The 22,472-nt window shown below is 53.2% G+C and overlaps 1 protein-coding gene across 5 annotated transcripts; it reads right to left on the reverse strand.

Moving 5' to 3' along the window:
* Positions 1-1,339: 1,339 nt before the first annotated feature.
* On the reverse strand, positions 1,340-22,071 carry Traf7 (TNF receptor associated factor 7). Of its 5 annotated transcripts, none has more exons than XM_051168209.1 (21): positions 21,908-22,071; positions 11,686-11,801; positions 11,339-11,396; positions 9,049-9,140; positions 7,209-7,325; positions 6,641-6,733; positions 6,382-6,415; positions 5,633-5,816; positions 5,388-5,522; positions 4,644-4,861; positions 4,493-4,566; positions 4,265-4,313; positions 4,061-4,188; positions 3,806-3,888; positions 3,175-3,214; positions 2,960-3,076; positions 2,753-2,875; positions 2,457-2,576; positions 2,237-2,368; positions 2,033-2,152; positions 1,340-1,859 (listed from the first exon to the last, which is right to left on the reverse strand). In XM_051168209.1, the coding sequence occupies exons 2-21, from the start codon at positions 11,761-11,763 to the stop codon at positions 1,845-1,847; spliced, it is 2,010 nt and encodes a 669-aa protein (XP_051024166.1). In that variant the 5' UTR covers positions 11,764-11,801; positions 21,908-22,071; the 3' UTR covers positions 1,340-1,844. The 5 variants fall into 5 exon arrangements, with proteins under 5 accessions (XP_051024166.1, XP_051024167.1, XP_051024165.1 ...); XM_051168210.1 differs by having other exon boundaries at positions 5,394-5,522; positions 9,049-9,143; XM_051168208.1 differs by having other exon boundaries at positions 9,049-9,143.
* Positions 22,072-22,472: the final 401 nt, after the last annotated feature.

Below are 22,472 nucleotides of genomic sequence, written 5' to 3' on the forward strand. Positions count from 1 at the left end.
TGGCCACTGTGGCTCTCTCCCCAATCTGTGGCAGAGCACAGGCCTATGCCCAGCACAGAACTGCCCATTGGGGTTACCTCTGCCAGCCGCTCCGGCACAGCACAAGGGACAGGGGGCCAAGGTTGGGCTCGCCCCACTGCACCCCAGAATATAAGCTATCAAGAGTATTAATTTATTGGGAATAAGCTGAGGCAGATTTCCCCAGAAAAACAAAAAGATAACTTTAACAAATATATATTTAAAGAGAAGAAATATTATTGATTCTATAGAGACCATTTACCAACAGGAAGGACACAAGTCCTGCTTGAGACTAAAGCTGTCAGAGGCTCGACCACCTGTCTGCCCTTCTCTTCTTTCACCTAGGAGTGGCTTTGCCCTTCGTCATGAGCACACACACCTGGGAGGCACAGTCTGGAGGGGCAGCTCTGCCCAGAGCTTCTCCTCCATTCTTCTAGCTTCTGAGAGTCTGAAGAACTTGAAGGATGTGCCTTGCTCTCACTTGTTCCCCTCAATGCCCCATAGGCCTCGGGGAGTGCTTCTCCCTTCTGGGTGTGGTCATGTTCTTGGGGTGCTGGTGTGAGGGTGCACCCAGTGTGAACCCTGTGTGAACGTGGCCATGAGTGCGAGGGCATGCATGCCAGACTATGGGCAGATGTGTGTTTGAGGCTGTGTCTCCCCCAACATCCCCCAAGGCAGCCTTGTCCAGGCAGCCAGCCTCCCCATCTTGAATCCTGTGGACAGTTCTGCTCATGGTCTGAGGCCGTGTTGTGTAGTGCTTCTCATCCTCTTCCTCCCTCCAAAAAATACTGACTGGTCTCCTCTTTCGTGTTTGCTGATCCACAAGTGTTGGGAATAATACTGACATTTCTTTAAAAAAACAAAAACAAAACCCCAAAGAACAAAACTGTAATTGTGGTGTAGGCTGGTGGAGGGGGCCAACTAAGGCAGTGTGGACACAGGGCCCCTTCCAACTGTCACTCTTGGCGCTTCCTTATCAGTGAACGTGCTGGCCATTTTGTCAGCCTCCTCTGTCTGGGTGGCCCAGGATAGGGCTCTAGGAAGTGGGGAGGGGGGTCTGGACAGGGAGCTGCTGTCAGCTGTCAATAAACAGCAGAAAACAGAGCTGCCTGGCTCGACTCTTTGGGGGCATGTGTGGTGGGAAAAGCAAAGCTCAGAGACTGGAAGCTGGGAGCCAAGGGCTGATAAAGTGCTTCCTGCAGGGAAGCGAAGTCACCCAGCCACCTTCTTCTCTCCCTTCCCTCCCATCTTGTGTCTGGTCACACCAATGTCCTTGGTGCCACATGAGCCATGGTCCCAGAAAGCTGTCTCCACTCACAACCACAGTCTCTGCAGCTTTTATTTCAAGAGGGAAGTAATAAAATCTATATACAATCTAAAACCAGTAGAAAAGGTGAGTAAAAAGGACCCATGGTCCATCTGGGTCCTGCCAGGAGTGGTGACGCATGCCTTGGATCCCAGCACGTGGGAGGTGGAGGCAGGCAGATCTGTGAGTTTAAGGCCAACCTGGTCGACATAGTGAGTTCCAGGACAGCCAGAGCTACATAGTGAGACCCTGTCTCAAAACAAAAATCTGTGGCGTGATATGAATGGTGGAGCCGGGCAAGCATCGTACCTGGCGCCCAGAGAGGGCCTGGGCATTTCTCTGGTAGAAGTAAGAGCGGGGCCTAACTAAAGATCCCTTGCCAAGCACAGGGCAGAAGACACCGCCTAGCTGCTTGAGTCTGTCTACCTCTGTCCACAAGACAGGTGGACATTCCAAGGCCATCATGTAGAACCAGCCTGACTGACAGACACAAAGGGAGCCAAGCCTGGCCTGGATTCTGTTAGCATGTCCAAACCTGCAACGAAAGGGTTCTATTTCAGATCACCCTGTTGCACCAGGATCCCTTTCCAGCCAGTCTAAGTCTCCTAGCCCTCCACTGTTAACCTGCCTGGGCGACATGCCCCTCATCCACTCTCAGAGCTCTATCCTGTGCAACTTCAATCAACGGCCTGAGTCACAGGCACTTACCTTCACGGTGCTGTCCACAGCTCCTGAGAAGAGCCTGCCCCGGGAAACAGCCAGTGCCGTTACGCTGCCCTGATGGCGCAGCAGTGTCTGTGTGCAGATCATGTTGTCCATACTCCAGACCTGGGGGAGGGGGGCACATGGGATATGAGGGCCTACCCTGGCCCAGCCACCTCTGGCCTCCTCCTGCTCCTGGGCAGCACATACCCTGAGGGACCGGTCATAGGATGCACTGAAGACTTTGGTCTGGTCTGGTGTTGAAATGACTGCCAGGGCATATACCGTGCCCACATGACCCGTTAAGGTCCGCACCTGCTCTTTGGACTCAATGTCCCATACCTGAAAGGAGGCAAGGCCAAGCAAGTAAGAGAGAGGGACCCAAACAAGGGCAGGGGAGAGGGAGGCCTGCTACACGGCAGCCTCTTACATGAATGAGGTTCTCGTAGGTGCCACAGACAATGTGGTGATTCGTCACAGCAATGGAGTAGACACTGCCACCAGATGTCTGCAGGACATGGATGCAGTCAAGGGTCCGAATGTCCCAGATCTAGGGGAAAGTATGTCATTAATCTCAGGCCAGGCACTTACCTTGGGCCTCTGGGATTCAGGAGGAGACAGCCTTAGAGCATGTTGGAGGGTAGGGAAAGGGTGGAGGAAGCTCTAGGACACCATAGGAAGTGCAGCAGAGGGCAAGTCCCCGCCACCAGGGGTGGCTTGGCACACCTTGATTGTCTGGTAAGAGCCACTGTACAGATAGCTCTGTGCTGCCACCAGGGCCCGCACCCAGTGGTTGAGGCCTGTGAGCTCCTTCTTCAATTTTAGCTCAGTGCCCACGATGTCCCAGACCTGTAGGGATGGACAGGAGCCCGGGCTAGGGAGGCATCCACTGCCCCAGGAGCCCCCACATACATGCACACCCCTTGCCCATACCTTAATGGCCTTCAGGGAGCCACTGAAGAGCATGTTATGGGAGGACACCAGTGTGCACACAGGGTTGTCGTGGGCCCGGATGGTGTTCACCTTCTGTAGGTTCTGGATGTCCCACACCTGTGTGTATGTGTGTGTGACAGGACTCAGGGTTGGTGAGGGAGGAAAGGGCACTGGGCCATCTCTGCCCCCAACCCCACACCATGTGCCCCACTCACAATGATGGTGCAGTCTGCAGACCCACTGTAGAGTTTGCACCTAGGGAAGCAAAGCCAACAGGTGGAAGCATGGTGCCCTGGCTGCCCCAGGGACCAGCCTGCCTCGGTTCCAGTACTGCTGCTCCCTGAGCCCCACTCTCAGCTGGCACAGTTAGATGTGGACAACTAGTCTGGGAAACATTTGATGGCTGAGTTAAGCGAGTGGGGAAGTCACCTATCCTGAATACCAAGTCGCCAGTACAGTTGAGCAAAGCCCTCGCCTCGCCCTCAGTACCTAGAACGAGCACACAAGGCCCAATACAACATGAGAAAGGAGGGCCAGGCTTGGGAGGAGCCTACTGACAATTAACCATGGCAGCCGCTACATCGACTTTAACCAGATTTAAGTCCCAAGGTATGAGCCATTCTGGTAAGAGTTGAGCTGTCCTACCCTCTAAGAGTGCCGCCTCTGGCTTCTAGCCACCTGACAGGCAGGGCCAAGCTCTACTGGGGGTTCATAGACTGTCACCTAGGAATCTAGCCTGGCTCAGGTGTGAGTGTTCCATGGGTAGAAGAGACACAAGCTACACTGGCTCAGGGCCCCCAGGGTGACCCTGGCCTTGCGGTTAGTGAGCCCCGTATTGAGACTCACCCCTGGATGCAGAGCGCCAACACAATGCCATCATGGCCCTCCAGTGTCTTTTGGCACTTGTAAGTGGTACACGTGTCCCACACCTGCAGAGATCAGGCCAGACCAGGCCCAGTAGGGTCAGTTCGGTGCCAAAAGGACAGATTAGCAGTCATTAGGGGAGACAACCCAACCACGGATCGCAGGTAGCAGAGGCTGGCACGCAGTACCCACCTGGGCCCAGCCATGCTGCAAAGCCTGCAGAACAGGACCACTCACCTTGATCGTCTTGTCAGAAGAGCCACTAAAGAGCAGGTCACCCATGGAATAGACACAGAGACACCAGACAGGGCCCTGGTGGCCCACAAAGGTCCCTTTGCACTTAAAGATCTGCTGAGGGTCATAGGCTGCAAATGGGAAAAGCCAATGAGGGACCGGTAGGGCTCAGGGGACAAAGTGGGAGCAGCAGTGGGCTATACTCACATCCAAGGATACCCATGTTCAGGCGTGCGTTGATATGAGACAGCTCATCCTGCAAGGCCAAGAAGAGAGCAGAAAATGGGTGGGTGGAGCTCACAGGACCGCTGGGGAAGCTGCAGGTCAGCTCTTACTGGATTACAGACCCCAAACCCTAAGCACTAAGGGAGCAAAGGCAAGAGGAGGGACCCCAATCTGTCCTGTGTTTCGCCACTGCACCCCTCACCTACTCACATTCAGCATGGATGCATCCCTCCGGAACTCCATGAGGTCCTCGCTGAGCTTGCTCTGGTTCTCATCCAGAACATCTGAGCAACAAGAAAAGAAAGGTATTACTGGGGTCCAGAGCAGTGCTGGACCCCAGGCTCTCTAGACTAGACTTTACCAAACTTGAGCTCGAGGCTCTTCTCCAGCTGGTCAATCTTCTCGGAGAGCTTGCCCAGCATGGAGCGCAGGAAGGCAATCTCCTGGTCCTTCTGGGCCAGCGCCACATGCATCTCATGGAATCGGTCGTCAGTCTGCTGCAGGAACTCCTTCAGGCCCTCGAAGCGGCACGTTTCCAGGTGCGTCTCATAGGTGTCCTGGTTCCCAATAAATGTGCACCTGGGGGGACAGGAGCGCTGCCCACCTGCCTGCCAGGCAGGGCTGACTCCTTAGCCCTCCCCAACCCCATTAAATCCCACGAGAGTCATCACCATGGTCATGCCCATTACCCCCAGATCCAGCCACCTTCCCGACCTCTACCAGGCAGCAGACAGGACATTCACCAATGAAGTCTTATCATATACCTCCAGAATGCTTCAAGGATCCCTCCCTCCCTAGGAAGAAAACTTCTGGCCATCAGCAGCCTTCCTGCTCTGAAGAGCTTGGCAGGACCCTCCTTCCCTTGCTTCCCCGCCCCGCCCCCCAGCATCCATTCCAGCCACCTGTTCAAATCTGTGCCCCTTTATCCACCTTCCCTGATACTCACTTCCAACCTGTTCAGTCCTTTCTGAGTTCTCCTGGGCACCGGGATATGGGCTGTGATGGCAGTCATCGGCGTGGGTCCATAGCCCAGGCACCAGCTCACAGAGGCCCTCGGCTGAGGAACTCAAACCCACCAGCCCACACCCCGCCCCCGCCCACTCACCCGTACTTAGAGTGGGGACACTTGATGTGCTCGCATTCTTTCAGGTGGGCTTCTAGGTTCATCTTGAGAAGGGGTGGGCAGCTGGGGTTGTTGGGGCAGCGCACAGGCCTGTAGTCACAGCTACTCTCGTGGTCCCTGTGCACGCGCAGAACATAGGGGCTGAGCTGAGAGCTGCCCAGTGTAGCCCCAGAGAGATAAAGGTGCTTTACAAGCCCAGGGGGATGGGAGGATCAGGAGGTACTCACTTCCGGGCACTAAGCTTGATGGTGAAGGGGCAGCCCCTGGGGTCTACCTCAAAGATGCCAGGCTTTCCAGTGCCTGTTGCATGGCAACCATGCCGACAATGTATGAAGAGCTCGCCGATCTGCTCAGCTACTGCAATGTTGTTCACCACTACTGTTAGCTTGGCATTGTCCACAGGACACTTCTCTGGGAGAGAAGAACATGTTGAGCCCACTGCGTACCCAGCCTCCTCTCCCCAGCAGCTTTGCCTAGTGGGAAGCCAAGTCCTGGGTGTGTGTGTGTGTGTATGAGTGCAATGGTAGGACAGGTGGACAGAAGCCCACTGGGTGCCTTGTCCACTCTTTCAACTGCCCCAAGGTGCCTGTGCAGGAAAAACTGCACAGCAGCCTCCCAGAGGATGAGCAGGTGGTGACAGAGGCCTCTCAGCTGACCCAGGAGTCGTGGGCAGGGTCAAGTGGTAGTGGACAGATGGTAGAAGCGCAGCCACACTGGTGTGGAGCAGAAGCAGGGGCTGCCAGGGGCAACAACATCTGTTGGGAGCCTAAGCCCTCACCCTGGGGCCCACCCCATGTCCACCACAGCAAAGGCTCTGAATCTGGAGACATCAGCAATTGGGGGTCGGCTCTGCCAGGCTGAGAGAGGCCACGCATGGCAGGATGAGAAACCAGTGACCTCTGCTGGCAGCCAGAGGAATAGCAGGGTAGGGACTGCCTGCCACCCTCCCCAGGATAGAAGGCACAGATGGACCTACCCGACTTCAAGGCGCATCTTCTACAGAAGGTGTGCTGTGGGGACAAAGAGTGGACTTGGGGAACAGCTGTAACTGCCTTCCCTCAAGTCAAGGTCAGTGGGAACCCAGAGCTCACATCATGTCACACCCCTGCAGAGAGCACCCACTGGACAGCCAGTGGCTAAGTGGACAGTGAGCAAGGCTAAGGTCCTGGGAATAGGGTAGCCCACGGGGCCCAAGAGTCATAGGAGTTGGAGAGTAAGAGGGTCTGTGACCTCACCCCACACGTAGTGATCACAGGGTCCTTGAAGACATTGCAGCAGAGCTGGCAGCACAGCTTTACAGAAGGCTGCTCGGCAAATACCAATGGTTCCTAGACAGAGTGGAGCAGGAGCAGGTGGTCGGCAGGTGGGGCCTTAGAAGCAGACCCTCAGTAACAGTAACTACCGACGCTGTGGCACGCCTACCCTGTCCAAGGCTGTTCTCTGGGGCTAGGCCTATCCTAGAAAGCGCTCTGGGTGTTCCGAGGCAGGCTGTGAGCCGTGACCAACCACACATCCAGCATCTGCACACACAGTCTCAGACAGCCTTACTGGCCCCTTTTCCCGGCATACAGACTAGAAAAGCACCCTATCTGTGGCCCGCCTTCCCACCACTCAGCCCCAGGAAGCCTTCGGTAGGCGTGGGAGATGGGGTCGCTGGAGTTTCCACTTGGACCTGAGGCCCTAACCAGGTCTGACCTATTGTCACTGTGAACTCTGCTGGTGTGGCCTAAGGGGAGAGTGCCCAGAGCCACCACAGCAGCGACAACCCTGGAAGATGTTTCTTGCCAACTCTACCACACCTACCGGCTCCTCCTCCTCCTCAGGCAGCGAGAACGTGGAGCGCAGGGACATGCTGGATTCGGAGTGTAGTGAGCGGACTGAGATGGCTGAGTCAGAGCGGCGTGGAGTGTTGATGGGGGGCTGCACAGATGGAGGCAGCCTATCAGGGGGTTGAACCCTGTGGAGGCAGGGGGTGCCCCTAAGCCACCCCACTTTCAGCAAGCCCACGACGCTATGGATTGCGTGTGGGAGGCTGGTGTGGCCTCGGCCCCACTGCCTTGGTGGCCAGCCCTGGCCTTTGGTACTGGGCTGCCCGTTCTTGCCTGCCAATTTTCTTTGTGTAAATGGAGAGATTTCCTGCTATTCAATTCTACAGGACATGCTCGGGCTTCTTCCTGCTTCCCGTGAGGGAATGTGGGCTGCAGAGAGGCTGCATCCACCAGCCAATCCTGGGGCAGCTAAGACCCCAGATTACTGAACAGCAAAGAGTAAAAGCCTGGAAAGGAGAGGTGCCCATGGGCTGAGCAGCCTTCTTGGCCAGGAGAGACACTAGACGCAGCCAGGGTCACTGTAATGGCAGGAATGTTCTACAGAGGCTGGCCTGGCCTCCTGAGACCTGAAAAGAGCAACCTTTGATGAGGTCCTAGGGTGAAAGAGTCACAGTATTCAAGAGCCACTGCTGCCATAGCTCCTCCCTGCAGGCTGACAGACACCTGCAGCCTCTTTTGTGAGCCATGACCTGCCTTGGACCCAATGCCCCAGGCTCACCTGCCTTTCCTGAGCCTGTGTGCAGCCCATTTCCCCTCACTATGGTGTCCCAAGCGACACCTGGCATGTGAGACCCAGAGGGCAAAGTTAAAGGAAGTGAGTCAGACACCCCTGCAGGTATCAGGGGCAGGCAGAGGAACAGCGAGTACCGATCGGGAGCTAGTGAGGAGCTGTGCTCTCCTCTCTGCCTACAGCAACTCTCAGGCTCCCACCCTGAGCACAGGAACCCAGGCCAGGCCAGTGGAATGCGGTGGGCATGGCTGCCCATCATCCCACAGCAAACAGAAGATTCCAGTACATCGGTACAGTCACTGTAACCTGTCAGATGGTCCAGAGTTATCCAAAACCAAAAGGCACAATGAATTCACTTCTAAGGCCCAGGCCGCAGTCAGAGGAGCTGGGCGGAGACTCAGATGGGTGAAGCTGTGGGGAGCACAGTACAGTATTCCTGACTCACCCTCGGGCTCAGTGCAGTGCCTGGCCCGTAATTCACCTAGTCAGAGTTTATCTTCCTACTGAAAAAGGAAAAAGGGCAAGGCATGGTGGTGCACGCCTTTAATCCCAGCATTCCAGAGACTCCAGAGATAGGCAGATGTCTGAGTTCAAGGACAGGTCTGTTTCATGAGTTCCTGGGCAATGAGGGTTCTGTCTCAAACAAAACAAAACAACAACAGCAAACCCCACCAAAAACATAATAAAGAAAAGGGAAAAAAAAGTTTGGTCCCTCTGCCTCTTGCCTGGCCTACCCTCCAAGCAAGGACTCCAGCCGTGCCAGCCGTCCTCTGTGCCACTGGCAGACTCGCCTGGGTAAACCTCCTGTGACTCCCACTTCATCAAAGAGGGAACCCACACTGCCTGACAGTGGTCTTCGGCAGCTCTAAAGCCCACTGCCACAAACTGGCTGCCTCCCGCCTCCATGCAGCTACAGGAGTCCCCTCTTAGTTTCAGGAATGCAACAAGTGCTCAGACCTCAAGGGATTTCACCACCCCACTGTCTGCTCTCCTGTTAGCTCCTCCTAGGACCTGGTCCCTCCCGATGGAGGCCATGGTGGGAGGGTTGGGAGGCATACTAGGCTCCTGCGTTGTGGGAACCTACCATGCTGTCCTCCTCGTCCCGTGGAGAATAGGCAAGGGTGCTAGAGGAGGAAGGTGTCCTGCGATGCTGTTTGTATGTGCTAGTCCCATCAGCTGCTGAAAAGAGAGAGGGAAGGCTGAGTGACAAGACTGTCAGTGGAGGAAGATGAGGCAGGGGAGACGTCTGCTGGCAGAGCCCGTGTCTATGGGATTGTTGGGTTGCCTCTAGTTCTCAGCCTCCCTAGCAATGACAGGGTTCTAATGACAGGGTCCTAGGATGGGACATGGCTAGTCAGGATTATTTTCCAAGGGGAAAGCAGCATCAGCAGTGTGGCCCTGGCTCCTTAGCTGGGACCAGCAGACAACGGATGGATTGCCAGCTGCCCTGCCCTGCTTACCACCAGGAGACTTTTAAAATATTTCTTTCCTCTCTCTGTGTGAAAAACCCAAGACTTGGCTGGTGCTAATCAAGAGCTCTGGATCTCCAGCCCTTGTTTTTCTTCTTTTTTAGTTTTATGTGTATGAGTGGTTTGCCTACACCACGGAGGCCAGAAGATGGCATCAGATCTCCTAGGACTGGAGTCGCAGATTGTCATCCAACACCATGTGGGTGCTGAGAACTGAACCTGGGTCCTCTGGAAGAACAGCCAGTGCTCTCAACCACAGAGGTGTCTCTCTAGATCCAGTTCTTGATTGAATTTGGCTTTTTGAGCAAGTCTCACTATACACACCAGGCTGGCCTGGAACTCATGGAGATCTACCTGCCTCTGCCTCCCAAAGGGCTGGGACTAAGGTATGCACCACCATGCCTGGCTCAACCCTGGCTTTACGACAGGATCGCCCCACACAGCTCAGGGTTACTTCAAGTGTATTATTTTCCTGCCTCTTCCTCTTGAGCACTAGGGTTATAGCCAAGCACCACCATAGGCCACTGAGACCTTTCTTTCAGAGCACCTACAAGGTTCCATCCTTCCAACAAGGGGCCCTCTGTGCCTAGCTGGGTGCACAATCAACCTCAAGTGGTGCCTGAGTGGCATGGCATCTTTTCTAGGGTGGGTCACTTGGGGACGTCTCTTTGACCTTTAAGGTTAACTCTGTCAGGTTGAATTCTCTTACATCCTTTGTTCAGAAGAGAAACTAAGGCACAGAGAGACTGAAGGACCTCGGCTAATACATGGCTGGTCTAACGCTACATTCTGGCAGCCTAGGGTCTCCTGCCTCCTCCCTGGTACAACCAGAAACAGGCTGGAGCTAGCCTTGCTGGCCTCCCTCCTCCTGCCCACAGAATACTCTGCTCTGCCTGGCCCAGAAGGCAGAAGGTTCCTGAGAGTGAAAGGTCAGGGGTCACATAGGACCCAAAGAACTTCCTCCTAGGCCCTATACAGCGCCGGGGACAGGCTGCAATCGGCTCAGGTGGAAATAAATGCAGGTGTCATAGCAACCAGAACCCTAAAGGCCTCCATTCAAGATCAGGACTATGACTGCCTAGCCTGTGATGAGGCCTCAGTCTCTCTGTCTGTGATGAGAAGGGCCAGATGAGGCAAGTACTGATACCTTGTTGCCTAGCTAACAACCCCTAGCCACTCAGAAACCAGGGTACAGCAGACCACATGCCTCAACAGTGGTGACAGGCACTGTCTAGTCTTTACAGGTAGATGAGCTGTTAAGCAATGCCTCCTGGGTAGGGGGTGTGAGAGAAGAGCCCCTTTCAGAGCCCTCTAAGGTCAGCCAGGAATAAAAGGCACCGATGTGCAGCTGGTAGCCCCGTGCCTTCAGCCATGGGAAGGCAATTAAAAAACCAATTAGTAGCTGGTGCACTCCTGCAGTGGAGTGTCCTGGAAAAGCAGAACAGAGAGCTTCAGAACCCTGGCCCTTCCCTGGCCATCAGCAAGGATGCTGCCCCCCTGCCCCAACCGATCTCTTGAAGCACACTGTCTGGCAGCACCAGATCCCACCCTAGAAAAGATGCTGTGCCACGCACACCCTCTTGGACACTAGGAGCCATGGCTGAGGTGAGGCGCGGGTCACTGTAATAAGACATAGATAGAACTAGTGGTGCCACGAGAGTCAAGACAGCTGACCCTCTGAGAGGGGATGGGCAAGTTTTCAGGACCGGGCGGCAGGGGTGGGGTTGGGGGCGGGCGCACAGGGCCAGGACTGCCTGATTCTACCCAGCTGGCGACTGGGCCATGGCAAGAAGCAGAAGCCAGGAGACCAATGCTCCTTCACCAACACAAGCACCCGAGCCCAGCCCACCAGGAAGCACCCCTAGATCCCAGTAGTATACAGAGTCTTGCTGGTCACAGGCTCACCTTTGGTGATGGTGGTGACGGTCGAAAAGGTCGGCCCAAAGGTCGTTTCCATTCTGGTCTGATAGACAACGGGAAAGACTTAGTGCACTATGCACAGGCTTCCACATACCGGCATGCTTACCTGCTGGAGGCCCACCTGCATGCGCATGCAGGGACACACCATCGACAGGCACAGGTGGTCCTAGGGGACCCTCCCAGGAAGAAGAGGACTGCCAGTAGCTCTGCCTCAGTGGCAAGTTGTGTGTGTGTGTGTGTGTGTGTGTGTGTGTGTGTGTGTGTGTAGCATGCTGGGAGCTTGGGGTATGGTGTGCGGAGGGCAGACCCTCACCCTCAGGCACCTCTCTTACCCCACTGCTGTCTGGGGAAGGGAGGCTGGCGGGTCCCCCAGAGAAGCGGTTGTAGCGGGCACTCTTGGCTGAGCTCATACTCTAGAGAGATACCCAGGGTCCTCGGGCAGTGTCCCCTATGGGGAGAACACAAGTGAGGGGCTGGAGAGTTGCCATCCTGGGTTCCTGCAAGTCAGTCAAATGTCCCCACCTGTTAGACCTCTGGCCAGCCCATCACAGGGGAGGCCTTAACTTCTTCCTACCACTAATACCACGTTGAGTGGGCAGAGGCCTTCCAGCCTGCTCCTTCCAGGTTAAAAGGGTCCCAGGTACAGGAAAAGGGGGCACCTGAGGACAGCTGACCTTTAGTGGTACCATCCCCTCAGGCCTGGACCTTTTGAGGAAGCCATCCAGCTCTACCCCTGAGGTGAAAAAGCCCATTGTGTTGGCTAATCATCTACTCCTGGTCACAGCTGGTCACTTAGAGGCCTGACTCTTTGCAGCTCAAATGTCCCTATGGCTAAGGGTGCATCTTGCTTTCTACCCATCCGTTAGACTGGGCCTCAAGTGTAGCATACACATACCAGGACTTAGCCACATGGGGACCCACCAGAGCAACACGAATGTGTTTTCTGCTATAGAGATGCTATCAAGACCTAGCCAGGACCAAAAAAGCGACCACTGTTACACTGAGAAATCCTGTCTCAAAAAATCAAACCAAACCAAAAAACCAACGGGCAGTCACTTGAATCTGTCTCCCAACTGTGGTCATACAGGGCACACCACAGGAAGAAGATGAACCCTAGACAACCAACCGATGGAGATCAGCCATATCAATGGTGCCACTCAGGGGCCAGGGTGGCAGAAGGGATAAGGGAAGCATACGAGGGCCAGTGTTCCTGCTCTGCCCAGAAGGGACAGGAGAGAGTAGACATGTGGCATCCGCAGGGTAAGGAAGATTAAAAGAGACCCTGTCGGTAGGTCATACTCAGGACAGGTCCAGGACAACATCCACCCTGGGACACTACAGCTGCACACACTGCAGGAACACAGAATTGTCAGCAGGCATCCCCTGAGGGCTTCCCCACTCTCAGGTCTCTGCAAGAGTTGGGCTAGGAAGGCACCGCTTTTCAGCAAACAAGCAGCAGCTTTGTTTAAGCCCCAGAGGGCTCCATGCAAGGAGAAAAGTCACAATCAACTGTACACGAGGCCACCTAGTGACCCATGCCACAGGCTTGTTGCCTCAGGGGAGCCTTTGAAGCCGCCTTCTAGGGAGCAGGCCATGGTGGTGGAGTACCCATTCCACAAGGTGGCTTGGTTTGTGCCACAGACAAAGAAGGGACAGGAAGGGAGCGAGCTCCAGGAGGGCCCAGGTGGATCATGTGCTGAGCTCAGGCCCCAGATCAAGGCAGGGACAGACAGTCTCTATGCCAGTTCCCTAGGAATTCTGCATGTGGGCAGCTTCTGCCACGTTCTCCATCAGGTCCTCCTGGCACTGTCTCTTCCATACAAACGCCGGAAGGCCACAAAGTACGTCCTGCTTTTTTCCAACTTGTTCAGCCCCACCCAGAGGCCTTGGAGGAAGGACTGACTCCCACCCTGTCTGCAACGCCTCTGATCCTATTCCTTTCCTTTCCTGCCCAGGCCTCCCCTGCCTCTTCACCTGCCACCTGCAATTCCACCGGCCTGCCGTGGACCCACATAGCCTTAGGGCCTCAGGCCTCAGCCCCCCACCTCACAAATCAGGGGAGCTCTTGGCCCCTGCCTGTCATTGGCACTGTTAGGCACCTGCCACTCTAACCACATTCAAATACAGGTAAGTGAAATTCTCTAGAAGGCCGACCAAGGCCTACCTCTTCTTGACCTTAGCCCCTGCCGCACAGCTGCCAATGCAGACCAGAGGTTCTATGGGTCTCACTTCCTCCCTCCCATTGCACCGGCCCCAATACCACCAGACAGCCCCAGGGCCAGCTATGATTCCAGGACTAGGCTCTGGGTACTTTTGACTGGGTTTGCTAGGGACAGGCAAGCGCAGGAGGTAGCCACAGGGGCAGAGATGTGAATGTGGCCAGGAGGAAGCCTGGCCATATTCTGCCCCTTTTCCCCAGCAGTCTTCTCCCTGCGCAAGAAGGTCCTTGACAGCCTGCCCGGATCCTGCTTTGTCATGGTGACTTAGATGAAAACACCTCTGTCACACAGATGTCCAACTAGCCTAAATAAACCTAGGGCTTCAGGGCTCGCTCCATCAGCGTGAAAGGTTTAGCTCATTAGAGAAACCCAGGAGGTGGGCTCATAGGGTGGTATTAAGAGACAGACCTATGGCTGGAGAGATGGCTCAGAGGTTAAGAGCACTGACTCCTCTTCCTGAGGACCCGGGTTCAATTCCCAGCACATGGCAGTTCACAATTGTCTATAACTCCAAGATCTGATATCGTCACACAGATATATGTGCAGGCAAAACACCAATGTCCATAAAGTAAAAATTTGAGAGAGAGAGAGAGAGAGAGAGAGAGAGAGAGAGAGAGAGAGAGAGAGCGCGAGCGCAAGGCAGACCTACATTCCACAGAGTTGTTCCTAGCACCTGTTACTCTGACCTGCGAGTCCAAGAGCACAGTACCTGCCTTCTCCCTGGCTCTATAGTAAGGTTAAAAGAAAAGGCCAGGTGAGGTGGCACACACCTTTAATCCCAGCACTCAAGAGGCAAGTTCTAGGCCAGCCCAATCTACAGAGCGAGTTCCAGGACAGCCAGGACTACACAGAGAAACCCTGTCTTGAAAAACAAAACATAACAAAAAAGAAAGAAAACACAAGGCAGCATGCAAATCAGCGGCCAGCCCACAGAGCTAGCCTGAGAAGAAGCAGAGAGCCAAGCTGAACTGGAAAAGGGAAAAGCAGATTCCCCTGGGCCCTGGAAGCAGCTTCCGAATTCACATGGGTTCAGCCTCCTTCAGGGACCTGAGGGTAAGCTAACCTCAGGCTAGGGTCCAAAGCCCCTATCTGTGCAGCACCCACAGGCAGCCACCAGCACTAGCACTACAGGATTGAGCAACACACTGCTCACTCACGTCAGTTCCCCAGGGCCTGAGCTTTCCAGTAACAGGGCTCTCCAGCTGGTGGGGGCAGGCCCCAGCCAGCAGGGAAAGTTTCATGCAGGTCAAACCCACCAGAAGGTGGCGCCCACACTAGGCTGAGGCTCTCCGGTGGAAAGCTGTCAAGCAGAGTAGGAACTAACTCCTCAGGGGTTATGTGTCCTGCCCTCTAACTCCCAGGGTGGAAGGACAGCGTCCCCCAAGATTGGCAGGCCATTCTCAAGCTGGAAAAAGCTGTGGGCAGTGGGCTAAGCCAGGCGTCGCCACATACGCTTCCTTGCCCCTTCCCCCAAATCCAAGTCTACTTGCTTGTTAGTGGAGCCCAGGACACCAAGCACGGCTTGTTTTTGTTTTTGCTTTTCCCCTAAGACAGTCCTACTATAGCTCAAGCTGGTTGTGGACTGATGATCTTCCTGCTATAACCTCCCACATGTTGGGATGACAGGCATGAAATACCACAGTTGGCAACAGAATCTTACTTCTTTATTTTACTTTTTTTTTTCTTTTTCAGATTCTTCCCCGCCCCCTGGCCGCACTTATTTTTCTGTGTGCGCTTCAGTATATGCGCACGCCACAGTCCCTACCGCAAGTGTCAGAACACAAACTACAGGGGTCGGGTCTCTCCTTCCACTTAGGTTTCCAAGCTTGACAACAAGCACCCTTACCACTAATCTAGCCCACAAGACAGTCTTTTATTTACTCTCTGTGTGTGTGTGTATGTGTGTGTGTGGGTGCATGCGTGCGCACCTGCATGGATTATGGCACACGTGGAAGTCTGAAGACAACTCACAAGCATTTGTTCTCTTCCTTCCGTCACGTAGGTCCTGGGGATTGACCTCACGTCATCAGCCTTGGTGGCACGGTCCCCTACCTACTGAGCCATCCCACCAGTCCAATCTTTATCTGTTTTTTGTTTTGTTTTTTTTGTTTTCCGAGGCAGGGTTTCTCTGCGTAGCCTTGGCTGTCCTGGACTCGCTTTGTAGGACCAGGCTGGCCTCGAACTCACAGCAATCCGCCTGCCTCTGCCTCCCTCTGTGCTGGGATTAAGGGTGTGAGCCACCACGCTTGGCTTTTCTTTTCTTTTCTTTTTTTTTAAGACTTACTTTTATTATTTTATGTGTATTAGTGTTTTGCCTTCACATGTGTCTGGGCACCACACGTGCTGGTGCTTGAGGAGGTGCTAGGAATTGAGCCTGGGTCCTTTGCAACAAGTGTTCTTAACCACTGAGCCAACTTTCCAGCCTGCCAAGATTTACCTTAGAAATGAGGAAAAAGGGCTGGAGAGATGGCTCAGAGGTTAAAAGCACTGCCTGCTCTTCCAGAGGTCCTGAGTTCACTTCCCAGCAACCACATGGTGGCTCACAACCATCTACAATGTGATCTAGTGCCCTCTTCCCGTCTGCAGGTGTACATGCAAGCAGAACATTGTGCACATAATAAATAAATAAATCTTTAAAAAAATGAGGAAAAAAAATTTCGTGCGTGTTTAAGCATGCATGTGTACCAGTACCTACAGAAACCAAAAAAGTGTTGGGATCTCTGGAGTCAGAGAAGCCACCCACTGTGAACACCAGGAACTCACCTCCAGACTGCTGCCAAAGCAGTGTGTGCTCTAAGCCAATTTCCTAAGTGTCTATCTTTGCTTTTTCTTCTTAAGATTTATTTATTAGGTTGGGCGCAGTGGTACATTGCCTGTAATCCTAGCACTCAGGAGGCAGAGATAGGTAGATCTCTGTGAGTTCGAGGCCAGCCTGGTCTACCACAGTGAGTCCAGGTCAGCCAAGGCTATACAGAGAAAGCCTGTCTCGAAAAACAATAACAAAACAAAAAGTATGTCTGTATACCATAAACACACAGTGCTCACAAAGGCCAAAGGAGACCATTGGATTCCTTAGAACTGGAGTTACAAACAGCTGTAAGTTGCCATATAGGTGCTGAGAACTGACCAGGATCCCCTCCAAGAGGAAATACTCTCTCTCTTTAAAAACAAAAACAAAAACAAAAAAAACCCACACACATTTGCTTATTTATTTTTATGTATATGAGTGTTCTATATGCATGTACACCTGAATACCAGAAGAGGGCACCAAATCTCATCATAGATGGTCATGAGCCATCATGTGGTTGCTGGGAATTGAACTCAGGACCTCTGGAAGAGTAGGCGGCACTCTTAACCACTGAGCCATCTCTCCAGCCCAAGATTTGGTCTTTTTTTTTTTTTTTCCTCTCTCTCTCTCTCTCTGTGTAGTCTTGGCTGTCCTGGACTCACTTTGTAGACCAGGCTGGCCTTGAACTCACAAAGATCCACCAGCCTCTGCCTCCTGAGTGCTGGGTAAAGGCATGAGCCACCACGCCTGGCTAAGATTTGGTTTTTTTAAAAACAAAAAGTTTGAGAGCCTGAAGCAGGAGGATTACTCTAAGTCTAAAGCCAGCCTGGCATATAATACAGTGATACTCTGTCTTACAGAGAGAGAGAGAGAGAGAGGGAGAGACAGACAGACAGACAGACAGTAGAGGTGGAGGAGGGCATTATCTACTGTAGCTGTCACCAGCAGACAAGCAGCTCAAGGCTTCAGTCGTATCTGAGCTGTGGGTGGCAGCAGGCTGGACTTCAGCCAGAGCACCCTCTGGTTCTATTTGCCAGAGTTCCATGTATGAGAAAGCCAGTGCAGGGCCTGAAGAATGTCCAGCCCCTACCTCAGCTCCCCCCTAGCTCAAAACCAGATCTGGCTGCCAAATCCTATAGAAACACACTTGGTTGCCATAGCAAAGCCACATGCACTTCCTCTGGCTGTTCCCTTGACATCCCCTTAGCACATCTTTTCCATCCCAAAGAGGCGGGGTATGACAGCCGGCGTCCCTAGAGTGCGTCTGCTTACCTCAGACTCAAAGGTCTCCCAGAATCTCTCTACAAACCCTGGGCAGAAACGCGTTGCTCACCTCCTTCTCTCCCAGCTCCTCAGCCGGACCTCTCCCTGCCTGTCTGTTTTCCTGCGGTCTATGTCCACAGTCTCCACTTGGCAGGGGTCCCTTAACTGGCTTCTCCCTCCCAACGGTCTGCCCCCTTCTTGCACCCCATAGCCAGCCTCTGTACCCCCTGAACTTCATCACTCCTCCTGCCGCACCTCACTGTCCTTCCTCTCCCACATCCGTGGACAGCAATCAGGCTTCTTCTGGAAGCGCAGAGGGCTTCCCAGAGGAGGAGCCTGGCCAGAGCAGACAGAGAGCATTCTGAGGTATGTCACCACACCAGTGCCCTGCTATCTCAAACAAATCCAACTAGTGTCACGACTGTGGTTCTGACTCCCTTGCGTGTTTGTCTTCCCACCACACAAAAGCTGGGTATGGTCACTCAAGTCCCAGGCCTGACAGACAGCAGAGGGCAGGGATCTGCCCAGGCCCACCCCACACTATACATTTGCTCTGGCACCCAGGCAGCTCCACCCCTCCAACCTGGATTTCTTCAAGGTTGCTCCCCTGCACCCCTTCCCCCATACAATGGGTATCTTCCCCTGGATCTCTTGGGACCGGAGAGCCCTATTTCTTGGCTTCTACACTGTGACCTTCTTCTGCCTGGGACTTTCTTTTTTTTAGCTTTGCGAGACAGGGTTTCTCTGTGTAGCCTTGGCTGTCCTGGACTTGCTTTGTGGACCAGGCTGGCCCCGAACTCACAGCAATCCACCTGCTCTGCCTCCCAAGTGCTGGGATAAAAGGCATGCACCACCACCACCTGGCCTTTTTTTTTTTTTTTTTTTTTTTAGATTTATTTATTTATTATGTATACAGTGTCCTGCCTGCAGGCCAGAAGAGGGCATTAGATCACATTGTAGATGGTTGTGAGCCATCACCATGTGGCTGTTGGGGATTGAACTCTGGGCCTCTGGAAGAACAGACTATGCTCTTAACCACTGAACCACCTCTCCAGCCCCTGCCTGGGACTTTCAAGCATCAAGTCCTACATTAGTAGCTCAGTCCTAGTAATCGGTTTTCTTTCAGGCATATTACTCTTCCCTAGGACTGGCATTCTGAGGATACTAGGAGTATCTGTTGAAGGATGAGGGCTTAGTATGTTCCTCATGAACAAGCCAGAGAACTGTTAAAATGCTAGGTGCCAAGGTGAGCGTGGTGGCGCACGCCTTTGATCCCAGCACTCAGAAAGAAGAGGCAGGTGGATCTCTGAGTTTGCGGCCAGTCTGGTCTACAAACAGAGTTCCAGGACAGCCAGGGCTACACAGAGAAACCCTGCCTCGGTGGGGGTCAGGCAGGGAGTGCTAGGTGCCTGCTTGCTGGTAAAACCAGACTTAAGGGGACCCTGGTCCACAGCAAGGTACAAACGGCTGATAGATCTTTTTGTTTGTTTGTTTATTTGGGTTTGGGTTTTTCTTTTCTTTTTTAAAAAGGCGTATTTATTTATTACTATGTATACAGTGTTTTGCTCACATGTACACCTGTACACCAGAAGAGGGCACCAGATCTTCTTATAAATAGTTGTGAGCCACCGTGTGGTTGCTGGGGATTGAACTCAGGACCTTTGGAAGAACAAGTAATGCTCTTAACCTCTGAGCCATCTCTCCAGTCCCTGGTTTTGGTTTTTCAAGACAGGGTTTCTCTGTGTAGCCCTGGCTGTCCTGGAACTGTTTGTAGACCAGGCTGGCCTCGAACTCATAGAGATCCACCTGCCTCTGCCTCCTGAGTGCTGGGATTGAAGGCCAGCGCCACCGTGCCCGGCTCATCTGGTTGTTCTTAAAGTGCTAGCACAGGCTAGCACTTCACATACATGGCACTTATGGCAGAGTGATCACGACCAAGGCTCCAGACCTAGACGGATCTGTTTTCAAGTTCTGCTTTGACCACTCAAGGGAGGAAAGAGTGGGTAAGTTGTCTGACCTTGAAGGAGACTGTATTTCTCACTAGGAGACATTATAATGAATCCAAGTCTGAAAGGAGCTGTCAGAGGTGACATAACTAAAACCTGTGGATATACCAATAGCGGCAGCTCTGAGAGAGTCAACGCTGGGAAAGGCCGAAAGGCCGGCCCACAGCCAAACCAGTGTGTGGGAACCCAAAGGCTGGCCAGACCTTGTTCCTTCTGCTCCCTCCCTTGCTGTTAGTAAACTACGAGCCCCAGTGTACCCTCAAGCTAGTCCATGCTCAGTGGAGCCAAGCAGCCCATCACAAAAACTAAGCTGCCTACACTGTCTGTACCTTCTTCCTATTTTCTGCCTCAGGCACTGTTATACCTGCTAGGTGCTGGAGAATAGGGATCACCCCAAAGACTGTTTAGTCTAACCCCAAGGGGAAGAGTACAAAGGCCCGTTTATTTCTATTCCTTCGGCCACAGATCAGAACTAAAGACTCAGCTCTTTCTATTCTCTTTCCAGAAAGACTCTGATAATACAGCTACAAGAAGTTACATCAAGGAACTTCTCGGATTTGGTTATCACTCCTGGCCACGCCTTCCTGGTCTGTGGTTACCTCAGTCAGGTTGCGCACACAGTGGTTCTCACTTCCTGACGGGACAGAAGCAAACAGATGCGGGAACCACAGGGTATAGGAACTGGAGTTTCCACAGAGAAACAAGAATGCACGAAGTGTCTTCTGGACTGTGTCTGTGACTGAAGTAGTGCCTGCCACATGGACCCGCCCCAAGAAAGGTATCTAGGCATGGAGAGGCCCAAAGAAAACTGAAGAATGGGGCTGCATGGTTGTTTTTTGTTTGTTTGTTTGTTTCCGAGACAGGGTCTCTCTGTGTAACCGCTTTGGCTGTCTTGGAACTCGCTCTGTAGCTCAGGCTGGCCTCGAACTCATGGAGATCCACCTGCCTCTGCCTCCCAAGTGCTGGGATTAAAGTTAAATGTGTAGTCCAGGCTGGCCTCGAACTCATGATCCTCCTGCCTCTGCCTCCTTCAGCAAATCCTACCGGTGTGCGCCACCACAACCGGCTCTGCATGGTTGTTGAATCAAGGACAGCAGTGAAAAATCTGCAAAAAGGCGAGTGTGCACAGGAAGCCGGGGGAGGGGGGGGGAGAAGAGATTGAAGTGGCAGGTCTCTCTAGACCCTCAGCCTCAGCCTGCCATCTTGGCCTGCCTCAAAAATAAAAATAAAAATAAATAAAAATCAAGGCTAGGACAACTGGCCTCTAGTGAGGGTTAGAAGGCAATAGTCCACTCTTTGTCTCTCTGTCTCACTCTCCCTCAGTGTCTCTCATTCTCTCTGTCTCTCTGGGATTTCTCTCTTTCCCTCCCCCCTCCCACAGTAAACTTTTCTCCTTAAAAAAAAAAAAAAAGAAAGAAAAGAAAAAAAGCAATGGTCCGGCTTCCTCCATTTCCTGCATCTCACCTGAATCATAAAGTTCATCATTATGCATACCAGAAGGTTCTCAAGACTTTGCCCTGGTCTGCCTACCACCTCACCTATGGCTTGCTAGTGCTTGCTCACTTGCTCCAAGCCCTTCCTCACAGAGCCTTTATCCCTCGGGCTCCCTCTGCCTGTAAGGCTTTTCCAGGAATGTCTCAGGACTCGCTGCTTTCTTCATCAGGTCTTTGGCCAACTGGAAAACTCCCTACCAAACAATCTAAGAACGCCCAACACTCATTTTCCCCCCTAATACTTATCACGGTTCCTTATGATTTTTAACTCTTTTTGTCAGTTGCTCGCTCCTTTTAGATAACAGTTCTGGAGAGTGAGACATTTACCAAAGTCTTGGGATAGTTTTGTTGTAACAAAACAGGGCTGTGAGTATTACTACCATCCAGGGAACAAAACCAGAAAAGCTGCTCAACAGCTTACAATGCACAGGACCCTAGAGGCAGAATGATCTGCCTCAAACCAGATGAGCTTATCAGTTTGGAATCCGGTTCGCCGCCGACTCTCCAGAGCCTAGGATACTGCCTGGCTCACAGGCAGCGTTAAAAAAAAAAAAAAAAAATGCAGGAGTGCAGAAAGAACGGGAGGAGAGAGTGAAGGAAAGGAGTGACACACCACTGATCTGCTGACAGTAAGGCTGTCTTACGGAGGCTAAGACCCCAGCGGTCTCAGTCCCGCCCCCCAGGTTAGGCCCACGACCACTCGCGATGCTCCCATACCAGCCCGCGCCCCGCCGCACAGCCGGGAAGAAGGAGCCCCAGGTCCAGCGCGCCGCGCGCGCACTCACCCGCCCGCGGCTGCCTCGAAGCAGCGGCTACACCCTCCGGCATCATCTTGCCCCCTCGGCCCGCGGCCGGGAAAGATACAGGATGCAGGAGCCGGAAGGGCCCGGGCGCTGTGCACGTCGGAACTTGTAGTTCACGGACTCCAGGGACTCTGGCGGCTGCCTCTCGCTTTGAGCTTCCTAAACTACGTCTTCCGGCGACCTCGCCACCGAAGGGCCGGATTGGTGGCTTTAGGATCACTCTATGTTGCAGATCGGAATTTGATTGGCTAAGTCCACTCGTCGTTCATGGGCTCTACAACCGAGATACCGCAACAAGATACAACAAGATACCGCCTCCAAAAGAAAAATCTAAGGTACGATTGGTGGAAACTGCAGGATCGCTGGAGGAGCATATCAGCAGCAGAGGAAGGTGGGCACTTCCTCAGAGATTGCCCAATCATATAAGGAGCAGTTCTATAAACGCTGGAGCGTCGCCCGCACGCGTTCTTTTGGAATTGAGAGAGTAGTGTAGCTTCGTCTCCGTTCTGCATTTATGAAGCACGTTTTGTGGACGGTGGTCGCCAAA

Source organism: Acomys russatus, chromosome 25, assembly GCF_903995435.1.
Source record: "Acomys russatus chromosome 25, mAcoRus1.1, whole genome shotgun sequence".
NCBI lineage: Eukaryota > Metazoa > Chordata > Mammalia > Rodentia > Muridae > Acomys > Acomys russatus.